This window comes from Fundulus heteroclitus, chromosome 18, assembly GCF_011125445.2.
Source record: "Fundulus heteroclitus isolate FHET01 chromosome 18, MU-UCD_Fhet_4.1, whole genome shotgun sequence".
NCBI lineage: Eukaryota > Metazoa > Chordata > Actinopteri > Cyprinodontiformes > Fundulidae > Fundulus > Fundulus heteroclitus.
This window is the reverse complement of record NC_046378.1, coordinates 15,032,164-15,046,520: the sequence shown is the minus strand read 5'-3', so window position 1 is coordinate 15,046,520 and position 14,357 is coordinate 15,032,164. Positions and strand designations below refer to the sequence as shown.

General features: G+C 42.7%; 1 protein-coding gene across 1 annotated transcript in view; it reads left to right on the top strand.

Annotated features, from left to right (window-relative positions):
- inppl1a (inositol polyphosphate phosphatase-like 1a) overlaps positions 1 to 14,357 on the top strand; it is a 52,819-nt gene that overhangs the window by 36,081 nt on the left and 2,381 nt on the right. The window contains exons 15-26 of the mRNA XM_012859374.3: positions 2,001 to 2,139; positions 2,239 to 2,338; positions 4,495 to 4,583; positions 4,704 to 4,785; positions 4,888 to 4,977; positions 6,529 to 6,642; positions 7,212 to 7,388; positions 7,475 to 7,630; positions 7,851 to 7,935; positions 8,993 to 9,079; positions 9,173 to 9,872; positions 10,993 to 11,126. Of these exons, the coding sequence (XP_012714828.2) occupies positions 2,001 to 2,139; positions 2,239 to 2,338; positions 4,495 to 4,583; positions 4,704 to 4,785; positions 4,888 to 4,977; positions 6,529 to 6,642; positions 7,212 to 7,388; positions 7,475 to 7,630; positions 7,851 to 7,935; positions 8,993 to 9,079; positions 9,173 to 9,872; positions 10,993 to 11,126 (1,953 nt within the window). The remainder of the gene's footprint in view (positions 1 to 2,000; positions 2,140 to 2,238; positions 2,339 to 4,494; positions 4,584 to 4,703; positions 4,786 to 4,887; positions 4,978 to 6,528; positions 6,643 to 7,211; positions 7,389 to 7,474; positions 7,631 to 7,850; positions 7,936 to 8,992; positions 9,080 to 9,172; positions 9,873 to 10,992; positions 11,127 to 14,357) is intronic.

The window sequence follows — 14,357 nt, the reverse complement described above, 5'->3', positions numbered from 1 at the left end:
TTGGCACTGGTCCCATGAGCCGCGGATAACGTTTTTTTTGGGCTTGTTTCTAGACGTGAAGTTGTTTATCTGAGCTCTAAAATCAGCAACTATAAACTCGAATAATAAAGAGATCCGATCCTGCTGCCATCACTGAACCGGCTGATATCACTCCGCCCTTCTGCGTTCACGCACACTCCCTGAGACGGAGGCGAAGACGAACAAACGAGCCGTCTCAGCCTCTGCATCCGTTATGAATCCCCGCTCCCTCATGAATTTTCTCCATCTTGTAATAATAGCCGATATAGACTTGTTTTCTACCAGTTATTACTTAATTTTCTTTTCTTGGTTACTTTCTCTTCCCTCTTGGTGGACAGAGCACGGATGGTCCTCCATTTCAACAGGAAACGTCAGATCTACAGTGATCTTTGCTTGTTTCGTACTTCTCCAACAAACGCACGTCTTTATAGGTAAAACGCGAAGGCTAACAAGTTCGTCCCCTTACGGCTACTGTAATTAAAAAGGGCGACGCAACATGGCCTCTTCCATTGGGTGCACCGCCCACTGAGCTATATAATGCTGATTTTGCCGAAAAACTGAAGTCACTGGCCGCCATCTTGCTACACTGCAAAAACGGAACTAAAAATAAGTAAAATTTTCTTTAAATGAGTGTATGTGTCCTTGATTTGAGCAAGTAAATAAGATGATTTGCCAATGGAATAAGATTTTTCCACTTAAAATAGTAACAATTCATCTCCATGATCTTATTTCAAGTGCAGGATGTCTAATTATCTTATTTTAGGGGCAAAGATACTCATTCCATTGGCAAATAATCTTATTTACCTGCTCAAATCAAGGACGAATAGACCAACTTTAAGAAAATTTTACTTGTTTTAGATCAGTTTTTGCAGTGTACTCCCTACTCTCACAGAATCCCACAGGATTTGGTTGCAACAACAAGCAGTTTTCTGGCTATGTGAAAACGTTTCATAGGTAATTCTACAGTCAGTGGATGTACTAACACTATCAACTACTAGGAAATTATGTGCTGAAATATTTTACATGTTATTCATATTATATATATATATATATATATATATATATATATATATATATATATATATATATATATATATATATATATATATCTATCCCAGACATCCTTCTCTGCACCAAAAGAAAATGCTGAGGAGGCATCCTGATCAGATGCCCAAACCAAACCAGCTGACTCCTTTTGTTGCGTAAGAGCAGCGGCTTCACTCCGACCTCCCCTCCAAACGAAGGCCTTATATTTTATATCTAAGGCTGAGGCCAGCCACACTACAGGAGGCTCGTTTCAGGCGCCTGTAGCAGATTTATTTGGTCATCCAGAAATCTATTTGAATAAAACATGACTGTTATTATCATATCCAAGCAATAAATGCTACTGAAGTTAAAAGCCTTAGTTATAAGTTAGTAAATATAAGATAACGTGTGGTTTTTTTTGTTTTGTATTTTGGATTAATCTCTCAGTGCAGTGGTTTTTGCGTTTCAAGCAGTATTTGTTTCTTTGTCACTGTTAATGTCTTAGCTGTAAGTTTGGGAGCCTTCATGCTTTTGGCTTCAGCGCTGTTTCCACTTTGAGTCATTGTGCGTTTGTAAAAACCCGTTTGCCTCGTTTAAATCAAAACCATTTGAATGTTTTAAACTCACATTTGCGGCTACTATTCATCTTTTCCAGTCAATAACCTGAGTTTCAAAATAGAAAAAAAGCCCACAGTCGAGCTCAGCACACGACTTTCCTCCAAGCTAGCTGTACCGTTAGCATTGCTGCCACCTAATGGACACGAGTGGAACAGTATTGTTATGTTGTAATGTTTAAAAGTGACTCCTCAATAAAACAATCTGAATGTTCAATCAAAGGCTCTTAATTCACTGCTAATATTGACTGTGTTGCTTAGTGGAAAAAGCCCTAATCTCTCTTATTTTCCTAATTTATCTCTTCTCGCCTGTCACCCAATAAATGCTCCATTTATTTCCAGGAGGAACCAGAACTACCTTGATATCCTGCGGCTGCTGTCTTTAGGAGACAAACAGCTGAGCTCCTTTGACATCTCGCTGCGCTTCACGCACCTCTTCTGGCTCGGAGACCTCAACTACAGGCTGGACATGGACATCCAGGTGAGTCGGAGACAAAGGCCGGACGGCGGCCTGCGGGTGAGCCGCGCACCAAACGTCCCTTTCTCATCCGGTGTCTTCGTTGTCCGCATGTTTCTGCAGGAAATCTTAAATTACATTAACAGGAAGGAATTTGAGCCTCTGCTGAAGGTGGACCAGCTCAACCTGGAGAGGGAGAAGAATAAAGTGTTTTTACGCTTTGGTTAGTATCACAGATCGGAGCATTGTCTCGGACACAAAAAAAAAATTTTTTCCCAGGAGCTAGAATTCGGTTGAATGTGGGTAAATATTTTAATAAGTGAAGAGAAATCTCAGCACTGCCAAGACTTTCTGTTCTTATAGCGGTGTTTCAGTGGGCTGGTAACTACAGCTTAGGTTGTGACTCACATTTACCAAACACACCTGCTCAGCCTTTTTAAATGGTTCCCCAAACCCACAGGTTTTCCTTTTAGTTAGAGCGAGGGAGGGAGAGACCAGAGGGAAAAGAGCAAATGTAGAAAAACCGACTGAGAGCAGCCTCAAGGCAGACATTTTAATCTTTGCTTTGCTTTGTTGCCTCTTCAAAAGTGGGAACAAATGATTTGGTCATTTACAGTATGCCACATTTGTACACCTCCTTTCTGTCTTTATAAAATAAACGTAATAAAAGAGCGGCTCAATAAATCACAAACCCGCCCTCATCGCCATATCAGTGTGAGCAATATTAATAACCAATAACAGCTGCTTGGGTTTCACTGAATAATAGCTAATAATATAAAAAGCAGGATGCTCGTTTTCTGAGATCACAGTAAATACCAAGCAGACTGACATTACAGCTCTACACCTTTTTGTCCTTTCTGCAAACCTGTCATGCTCCAGGTTGTACTATATCCACTGGAAGGAAACCTTAAAACTGGGCAAATCAGCCGCTGGGTTTCAGGGAACAAATGGCCGACAGCAACTAGCTCCAAAAACCAAATGGCTGAATAAAAGTCGTCCTGACTCTGAGTTGAATGTTTTCCATTTTTATACCAAAATTGACATTTGTTCATGAGGAAGGGGTTAATATCGGGGTTTTCACAGCTTTGGATGAAACAAATAAAGTCGGGCTTTTTTTATTCAAGATGTTTTAAAGAGAACAAAAGGTATGAAAGAAATTAGAAGTACATCTCAATACATTAGAATACTATTGTAAGGTTCTCATTAAAGCCATGATGGAAAGTTGTACAGGTCTGGGGTCAGGAACAGGGCAGCTAACATCTCTGCAGACGCCACACATCCTGCACACGAACTGTCCAGGGTTTTAGCTGTTAAAGCTACAAATGGTTGTCCAACAACATATTAAGCTGTGGATTAAAAACGGGATGTTAATCAAATTTATGTGTTTTTTGAAGGCAGACCAACAAGCAAATAGTTGTGGCAATCCAGTGCATCTAGTTTCACTAAATACAGAGTAATATAGTCCAAGCATTTAACTCTGCTAATTTTGTGATTTATAGCTTACAGCAAAAGAAAGCCGATACTTTGAAATGATTCACGTTTTCTGAAAGTGTTTCAGAAAATATTGAGAAGTGTTAATTTAATGACCTGCATAGTCATGCAGAAGCCTGCTGACACGATGGTCGTCAAACGGTCAGTTGTGCTCCTAATAATTGGGTTAACATCAGAAAAAGGTCCCTTTATATGAAGAAGGTTGCTGTTCAGAGAGCGCTGTATGCAAAGGTATAAATGGAAAGTGGGGAGGAAGAACAAAATGTAGTAGAAAAAGGTGCACTAGCAACAAGAACAGCTCCATCACTCATTTTCAGTACAGGCATAAAGAAGCTTTGTTTAACTTTGAGTCCTCTGTACTTGTGAAATGCAGGAACTATAGCTTTGGAAGAGAGGAAAATGTGCCCATGAGGGGGATGATGCATTTCAGAAAATCAAGATGTTTTCCAGTAGAGCTAAGGAGCTTCTGATTACTCACATACTCGTTTTGTGCTTAATCACCCAGCTCTGTTGTTCGTGTGCGTAATCAACCTGGTGCTTTAGAGTATGCAGGAGCGTCCACAAACCAAATGTTCTGTTAACTCCAGCCCAAACACGCATCAAGTATAAAACATTTACCACGTATGAACACCTTTTAGCACGCAAATCCACTGAAGGCTAAAAAACAAGGTGAAACGTTGTGTTTTTGCTCTGCTGGAGCAGCTTTACAAACGGTATTTTTTGGATAGAAGTGACGAATCGGGTTAGGTTTGTTATTTTTAGGCCTCTAGTGGTCTGCACTGTCAGAATGAAATCAATATGCTCCCGTTAGACGTCAGATCTATTCAGGAAACAGCTGGAGGTTTCTGCTCAGACGTTTAAAAAGCACCCTTCTCGTTTTGTTTGCAGCCGAGGAAGAGATCTCGTTCCCCCCCACCTACCGCTACGAGCGAGGCTCCAGGGACACGTACGTGTGGCAGAAACAGAAAGCGACGGGGGTGAGTTCGTGACTCATAACATCGCAGCCTTGTCCGACCAGCGCCGCTCTGCATTTCATCGTCACGCGAGTCTGAAGGCAAATTCTGCTTTGTGTTTTTTTTTTTTTTTTTTTTCTCTAGATGAGGACGAACGTGCCATCGTGGTGTGACCGGATCCTCTGGAAGTCATACCCAGAAACGCACATTGTGTGCAACTCCTACGGTGAGACAGAGGAAATAAGATATCTGAGCCCTAAAATGCTTCTGACCGCATTTTCCGTGCTAACGTTGGGCTTTTTTAAAATTTTTGTTCTTTTACCCCCAGGCTGTACAGATGATATTGTGACCAGCGACCATTCCCCTGTGTTTGCTACGTTTGAAGTCGGAGTGACGTCTCAGTTTGTCTCCAAGAAAGGTAACAAAGGTGTTTTCAGTGCAAAAAATTTGGATTTCCTGATCCGGAGGAAATAATTTATGGTACCCTACAAAAAGGATTTCCACCTCTGGGTCATTCTAGGGTTAGACCACTGAGCTATATAATACTCCGGAGTGCTGATTTTGCCGAAAAACTGAAGTCACTGGCCGCCATCTTGCTACTCCCTACTCTCACAGAATCCCATAGGATTTGGTTGCAACAACAAGCAGTTTTCTGGCTGAGTGAAAACGTTTCACAGGTAATTCTACAGTCAGTGGATGTACTAACACTATCAACTACTAGGAAATTAGGTGCTGAAATATTTTACATGTTATATATATATATATATATATATATATATATATATATATATATATATATATATATATATATATATATATATATATATATATATTTAAATAAATATATATATATATTTAAATAAATAAAATGCAAAATATTTCAGCACATGACTTTCTCAGTACTTGATAGTTTTAGAACATAATATAAAGTATATGGCATTTGACATTTTAAAAGTTTTAAGCCCCCCTGAACATGAGAAAATCATCGTTATTCGATGCTGTAGCGCACATATTCCCTAGTTTTACTGGAGGAAAATAGGGAGTACCAATATGGCGGCTGGTGGCTTCAAAGCGACTCGTTCTAACAGCGGGCGATTAGCACTCCAGTGTATTATATAGATCAGTGGGTTAGACCTGGTGGCAAATGGGACTTTATTGCACAACAGGTTGTCCCCCCTGAGCTTTTGTCTCACAGCAGGCTGTCTCAGAAGGCCTTTACATTTTCAGGTGATGGATTGAAGAGTCCTCTGTGAGAAGTTCAATAATATAACCCTGTTTTAAAACTTAATAATTACGTGTCCTCTTAAGGCAATCGGTTGTCGACTTTTATGTGGAGGTCTTAGAGTGGAGGAGATTGATTACAAAGGGTTTTCATTTGTTACACCTGCTAAAAGCATGGGAGGTAATGTGCATTTTGGTCTGGTCCTTCATATAATCCCAATGAAATATGATGAAGTTTATCCCTGTAATGTAATAAAAATGTAAAAAAAAAAAATATGAGAATAAAATCCAAGGGGTATTGCAAGGTTGCCAGCGTTGTTTCTTTAAAAACCACGCCCCCATCTTCAATTCAGTTTATTCACACTGCTGCTCTTTACAACACATGCCGCCTCAAGGCACTTTCTACTACGTGAAAAGTCAATTTGAGTGAATCATACCGACAGATTCAATTGACCCTGGTTATCAATTAATGCTGTGGGTAATTATTCCGATCGGAAACAGTTTTCTATCTAAAGAAACCCAACATTTTGCGTCAAGTCATGGACTTTCATTGTTTTCATCGCTCTTGAATGAGCGCCGAGCCACAGTGGACATTGTGTAGACATGGCTGTAGCGACAGTGGAGAGGAAAACGCCCCTTTTTAACAGGAAGAAGCCTCCAGCATCAACCAGGACAGCCTGGGGGTTTGAGAAGACAGAGGAGACTCAACAAAAGAGAACAGAGTCACTGATCGGTCTTTGCTCTGTAGGTCTACCAAAGTCTTCAGAGCAGGCCTACATCGAGTTCGAGAGCATCGAGGCCATCGTGAAGACGGCGAGCCGGACTAAGTTCTTCATTGAGTTCTACTCCACTTGTCTGGAAGGTGAGTCCAACGTTCCTGCGTCCTCTCTTAGCGATCCATGGAAACAGAAACCCTACGCTCAACACACACACACACACACACACACACACACACACTTAGACTTAGACAACTTTATTTGTCATTTTGTATGCACAGAGTGCTTACAGAACGAAATTTCGTTTGCATACAGCTTTAAAATTTCAGTGAATTGCAGTAGATTTCAGAATAAAGTAAATTACAGGATAACATTACAGGATAAAGTGCAACAGTGAATTCACAGTACATCAATTGAAATGTAAACAATGCAGGACAAATGTGGTACTGAGTCACACACACACACACACACACACAATCTGGGTGTCATAAGTCTTTTTCTTCTTCTTGCATCCTCATCCTTTGCCTCCTTCCCTTCCTTCCTTCCCTCATTCAGATAGTCAGTATTCCTTTTTTTTTTTATCGACCCGTGCTGCATGCTCGCCGCGTACACGTGGAAATGATCCGTCTCGCCCCTCTTTCTTCCCCCCCATCTCCCTCTCGCCCCCTCGCCCTCCCGCGTCGTCCTCCGCGCTCCTCCGCTTTCCCGTTCCTAGAGTTCAAGAAGAGCTACGAGAACGACAGCCAGAGCAGCGACAACGTGAACTTCCTGCGCGTGGGCTGGTCCAACAAGCAGCTCACCACCCTCAAACCTCTGCTGTCGGAGATCGAGTACCTGCAGGACCAGCATCTGCTGCTGACCGTCAAGTCCGTGGATGGCTACGAGTCCTACGGTGAGATCGGGACACTGCCGTGTTAACGGGGGGGTGGGGGGGGTTTATGGCAGCCCTGATGACCATCGATTGTGTCATGTTATTAGGAGAGTGTGTGTTGGCGCTTAAGTCAATGATCGGCAGCACGGCCCAGCAGTTCCACACCTACCTGTCGCACCGAGGAGAAGAAACGGGAAACATCCGCGGCTCCATGAGGGTCAGGGTCCCGGCCGAGCGGATGGGCACCAGGGAGCGTCTCTATGGTAACTAACAGTGTCGGGTCAGAGGCAGGTGCAGGCGGGGATGTTAAATAGAAATAAAAAAATAATCTCCAAACAAAGCTGTAGATAGCAGAAAATGATAATGATTGTTTGGGTATTTTTGGTTTCTATATTTGCAGGTCTAACTTATTTGGCTCATTTTAGATTCACCAAATGACTTTGAGGCGTGTCGGGTTTGATTGAGGCGTTTGCTGTGTTTCAGAGTGGATCAGCGTGGACCAGGACGAGACGGGCGGACCCAAAGGGAAATCCACCATGGTGTCCCGCGTGGGACACGAGTACGTGAAGTCAGTACGGCTCTGCTCTCCCGCGTTTTTAAATTTCATTTTACCGGCAGACGGAGAAAAGTCCAATGAACAAACCAAAAAAAAAAAAAAAATATGCTTTGCATTTTTAAATGTTAGCAGTTGGACGTTCTGGTTTATTTTTTTTTTAAGTGGGTCTTTTTGTTGATGTTTGATGAGGAGTTTTCCCGGAGCTCACAACATAAACCCCGTAGCAGTAAAATGGGTCCGGTGACGCCTATTCTTGGTGTCATGCCCTCAGAAAACTGCTCAGGAACACCTGAAAAATGATAATGGCAAGGCAAATTTATTTATATAGCACAATTCAGTACAGAGACAATGCAAAGTGCTTTACATGGTTAAAATATAGGAATAAAAGCAAGTAGGGATAGAATGTAGAAACAAAAAAAGAACATTAAAAACAGTAAAACAATTTAACTAGAACATTCAAAGGCAATTTTAAACAAATGTGTTTTTAATCTTGATTTAAAAGAACTCAGGCTTTCCGCACTTTTACAGTTTTCTGGAAGTTTGTTCCAGAAAAGTGGAGCATAGGAACTAAATGCTGCTTCTCCTTGTTTAGTTCTGGTTCTGGTTCTGCAGAGTAGGCTGGAGCCAGAAGACCTTAGTGGTCTGTAGGGTTGATACACTGATAACAAGTCTGTGATGTATTTAGGTGCTAAGCCATTTAGGGATTTATAGACTAACAGAAGTATTTTAAAGTCTATTCTCTGAGATACAAGGAGCCAGTGTAAGGACTTTAGAACTGGGGTGATGTGCTCTACTTTCTTCTGATAATGAATGATAATTACGTCCTGTGCTGACGATCCTAAAACTGATTCAGTCCATCAGAGCTGAAGATGTTTGATGACAGGCGTGACACCTTCAGAAACAGCAGAATGATGGACTAAGACGTAAATAAGCATTGGACTAAAAACCTTCGATGGTTTGTTTTTCACACAGAGTCGCTGAATCGTTTTGGCGGTTTGAGATTAAAATCATGGTGATGGTATTTTTTTCGTGCGGCATGCTAACCAGTTTTGATTTGTTTTGTCTGCAGACAGTCTGTGGTTCGCAAACAGGTCGGAGAGCTGGGAAAGGTCAGCGAGGAGGGAGAGAAAAGCTGCAAGGAGGAAACTGCTGCGAGGTACAGACTCCTGAGAGACACAAGTGAGCCGGGCAGATCAAACGCGGCCAAGGACAGAATGAAATGACGTTTTCCTTTTTCTCTGTCGTAAAGACCCAAACAGGACACGCCGGACGGAGAGTCGTCTGTCGGCAAAAACAGCTTCAACAACCCCGCCTACTACATCCTGGAGGGCGTCCCCCACCCGTCCGCTCTTCCTCCTGAGCTCCTGCCGTCTCCTACCTCTCCGACCACGCCGACCGCCAAAGCCCCGCCTCGAACCAAGCCTCCCCCTGCCGCCTCCGGGCCCGCTCACCCCCGCAGGACTGTGGCCCGGGGGGTCAGCGAGGAGAGCTCCTCGGAGGACGACGGAGCTGGCGCTCTGGCAGCGGCTCAGGGAGGAGGCGCGGCGGGAGCGCTGGGAAACACGCTGAACCGCCCCCCTCCTGACTTCCCGCCTCCTCCTCTCCCCAAAGGAGCCCTGGAGACCGTCGCAGAGGCCCCGTTCAGCAAGCCCCGCTCCCTTTACCCGGACCTGGCTGAGGTCAGGATCCCGCCGGCCGGTCCTGGTGGGGGCCTCGCCCTCGGAGAGGGTTTGAGGCGCGGGGGGGCGGGCGCCCTGGACGATCAGTCGTGCTCTGTGCTGCAGATGGCAAAGACTCTGAGCGAGAGCGAGTTCCCCGGACAGCCGCCCCGCGCTCCCTCCGCACCGCCACCCGGCCGAGGGACCCCGATCGGTATCCTGGACGCATGCCGCACCTTCCCACCTAGGAACCCCATCCCAGAGAGCATCGCGGAGGACATGTCAGAGGAGGTGAGGAGGTTTAGAAAGTATTCCCACCCACGGGTTTGGTTATGCACCATAACAGCTGCCAGGAGGAGCGACCTACGTGGAAATGGCTCTTTTTTGGTGATAAAAGGGCATTTTTTTCTCATGCTTTGATCTAAAGCAGCTCCTCTGTAGCTCTGGCTGCATGTTTAGAGGTGGAAGGTTAACCGCAGCCCCAGGCGTGAGGGTTTTCCCTCTAACAGGTTTACGTTCAGGTCTCATATAAAACATTTTGTTCCTCAGGTCTGCTGGGTTCATTAATGTCTCAACAATGATCTTCTTTTTGCCACACCTTTTTTTTTTTTACACAGTGGTTCTGAGTTGTTTTCTGTTTCACCCCCTTTAAAGAAGGAAACATTTTTACCCCCCATCCCAACAAAATGGGTCAAAACTGTACCTTTTTCTATTTTAATGCATTAAAGCTGTCATTCTAAAGATTACCCAGAATCCCTTTTAAAATGTATTAAATATGTGGATTCATTTACAACATATAACAATAGTTTCTAACAATTAGAACGCTTCAACATTGCCACACTATTTAAAACCATAATATTATTAATATAAATGGCTTTCAGCCCGACTCGTACCTACAGTCAACTTTAAATTAGCTCTGAGCCTCATATGGCGAAAATATAATCCAGCTATTAATATTAAAGACAAACTTCAGTTACATTATGTTTGAATATTTCTTTATTTTTTTTATTAATAGTATTTGTCATACTACTGACCGCAGGAACAGACCAAACAGCAGGGGGAGCTGTTGTCACATTCACTATGATGCAGAAGGCCTGTATTATCCCACCCCCTAATAGTGAAGGGTGGGGGGGGCTCACTATTTGCAAAGCACTGATTTATCACATAAAACCTAATGCATTACCCCGATGTCTGTAGATGTAGCAATGACTGCTGCAGCAAGGCTCTGTAAACGTTAAGAGCCACAGTGAGAGAGGAAGGATGTGCTCAGGTCGGTTCTGTTGTAACAGCTTTCTTGTTTTACTGCAGGATTTCAGTTTCCTCCTTTTAGTTTCAGCGCCTCTGCACTTTTGTGTCGCTCCCTGTAAAGAACTGAGTTGTACTTGGCTGACCCTGCGTTTCTCTCCGTCAGGCACTGTGGGGCAGCAGCAGCTCGTCTCTGTCTGTGGGCGAGTCGTCGGTGGGGGAGTGGCTGCAGAGACTGGGCCTGGAGAGATACGAGCAGGGCCTGCTGCACAACGGCTGGGACGATCTGGAGTTCCTCAGGTTGGGACCGTCACGACCGCAGGCCATCGGTGCTTGGGCTAATGCTGCGGTAGACTGCATTAGCCCATTAAAAAAAAATCACTAACATTGACGGACGCCGATCTTAATTTTAATCCAGTTATTTTTAATTAACTGGATTTTCTCACATAACACGCCTACTGATGTTTGGTTAAATGTCCCTAAATAAATTGTAGACATGCGTCTGACATCATTCTCGCTGAATATTTAGGCTCATATAACAGGGTGCTTGCGCAAGTCTTGAAAGTCTTAATAAGTATGGAATTTTGAAACACTGTTTTCCAGTCCTCGAAAAGTCTTGCATTTTGTGTGAAAGTCTTAATAAAGTATGGGAAAAAAATGTATGGTAGAATTTTACAGTATGCTCAAAGGCATTGTGAAATGAGAAAAAGGAAGGTAGGCTATAAAACTATAATTTTACTAACTGGTCACTGGTACTGTATTAGCCTAATGGAATCAAACAACTGTTTGATGTGAAATTCATGTACTTGTGATTTTCATGTTTTGAAACGTTTTCATCAGTAAAAGCATAATTTACTGTGAATAATGCATTTGTTCATTGAATACTAGCCTATAGAAATTAACATTTCTAATAAACAGTTTGTACAATCTCAACCAATGAAGTAGGCAGAAGGCACACAAGTATATAAGTACATAAAGTTAAGGTCTTGGGGAAAACAAATATCAGTTTTAAAAAAGTCTGGAAAAAGTCTGTAATTTTAATTTGGAAAAAGAGCAAGCACCCTGTATAAGCTGTCGGTTCCCTGCACTCGAATAGCCTTTTACACGTAGCCCTCCAATTTTCCCTTGTGTTTAAATTGACGCCAGTGCAGCGCCAGTGTTTTGCTTTTTGCCACGCCTTTAAGATTGTTGTCTCAGTTTTACCCTTCTGGCTCGAACTGCCACCCTCTGGTGAAAGAAAATGTGTTAGGAGGTTCATGCACTGATAGATTTTACTGTTTACTTGTTCGCTTCTATAGACAGTGATGGGAGCACGCAGGCGCCCATCATTGGGCTAAAATCACTAAAATCTTACAGGTTTTATATACTGACCAGATTCTACCAAATTTGTCTCGCTGCAGCACACCCAAAGAGAAAATGTCTTTTTTTTTTTTTCCACTATGTAAATGTCATGTATTTTATTGATCCAATCCTCGATGGTTGGTGGCTCCGTCCTTAGCTATTTTCTCATAACAGCTTTTTTTTTTTTTTTTTTTTGCTTGTAGGCAAAAGTAGACCAAACTATATTTTTTATCCTTTCTGTTTAACGTGTAATACCTCTCCTAGATATATAGGCACACATTTACAAGGAATCTTAAGACCAAAACCATTTTCTATGAGGGTGTGAACTCTTAACAACTCCACATTCCCAGGAAATATGTCAGTGAGTGTCTCCAATTGTCCTGCAACGTCTCCAGCAGCCGTCCCCGCTGCCTAAATGACTCTTTCTGAACGGGCATGGTGAAAAAAAATCTCACCGTGTTTTTCCAACAGAACTCCCCCATGGCGTTTGACTCAGTGAGGGTCCACTGTAGCCGACATATTTTACCCCTGGTTTCTGTTCGTTTACTGCAGCCTCCCACTTCTTCCTGCTGTAGTCCGTATTCCCCTGTTTATTTTTAATAAGAATAGAAACACTTCCAAGAACCCTAAATTACACTTACTCCAAAGTTGTTTCGAATGTTGCTTAAAATGATTCCTAACTTGAAGGACAAAGTCAACTCTTGCTAAACCCTGTTCCTTTCGTAAAGCTCTTGACTGACCCCTTGTGGAGAAATTAGGTATAGCAAGTTAAGGCCCCAATGAGACCAGCTCTTAAATCTTTCATCACTCTTGTTAGGTAAAAAAAAAATCAGAATCATATACACACCAACATCTTAAATGACGTCTCTAGTTTGCAAGTTTTAATTGCCCTTTAGCAGCTCAGCAGTCTATCAAATAATGGGATTATCTGAGAACATCAACTCATTCTGAATCTTTTTTATCAGCCAACAAAGCCATAACAGGAATACCTTTCTATTCCTTAAAACCATCCTGTTCTAATGCTGAATGAGCACACACTTATCAAAAACACGGTTGTAGCTGCCTTAGTTCTTGTCCGATTTTTTTTTTTTTTTTAGAAAATATGTCTCAAATGTTATGAATCTTAGAAAATATGGACTTTCCCTAAAGATAAATCCATAAGCAGCGCGGGAACAGTGCATTATAGCGTTGGCAGGTATACCTACTGTGCCATAAAGCTTGCCATGCTATCCGTTTATTTTTTAACAGCTCAAGCTGCATTATTGCTTTACAGTTTGTTGGTTTCTGGTCTTGAAGCTTACGTTTCTAAACTTGAAGTAGGCTAATAAAAGAGGGTTCTGGGGGCGGACTGGCCACCGGGAAATTTCCAGATGACCGGGCTGACTGCGCTAGCGCCAAAGCCTCGGTTCGGGTCCAACTTGATATTTTTAAAGACAAACAATCCAAGCAGCAGGGCGACACCCCCTCACCCCCAGGCTGTCACAGAGGCGCAGAGAGACAGCCGAAAAGGAAAGGAGGAGCAGAGGGAGAGGATACAAAATAAAAAAAAGCTTTGGTCAACTGTGACTTTATTATTGTTCATAAAGTAGGAAGTGAGACGTAAAAAGCAGTGCCGTTAGGTCAAAAGGCTTCCATAGACCATCCAGCACAACTAGCTTAAAAAACATATATTTGGTTTAATGCTAAAATGTCCAGTAATTCATTAAATTCGTGGAGCCTTGATAAACCCCACTACTCTAAATGAATATTGACGTTCTTGTACCGTATGATTAAATACAACCAGGCAAAAATGTTTTGGTTTCTTATTTTAAACACCGTGCTGCTTCTCATGGCATGCGTCGCTTATTTTTGCTCGAGTTTCTCGCAAATTACATTTCACGACGTCGATTAGATTCCAATACATACAAGTCTAACCGTCAAAGCGACGTGGCATTCGACTCATAAAGGTTTGTTAACCTTTAAAAACAGGTTTTGTGTACATCTGCAGCAGCCGTAGTCCCGTGATGTCCTTCCCAGTATTATATGTCTGGCTCAAGCCTGGCACGTACAAACTGGCTCCAAATCGAGACCTTCAAGCTTTACTGGCGTTTTTAGCTGCTGGCGTGGACACGTTATGGTCACATGATGGGAGCACTGAGCTGTGTGGACAAGAGGAACGCTTGTAAAAGTCAAGGGGAAGCTATCAGACCT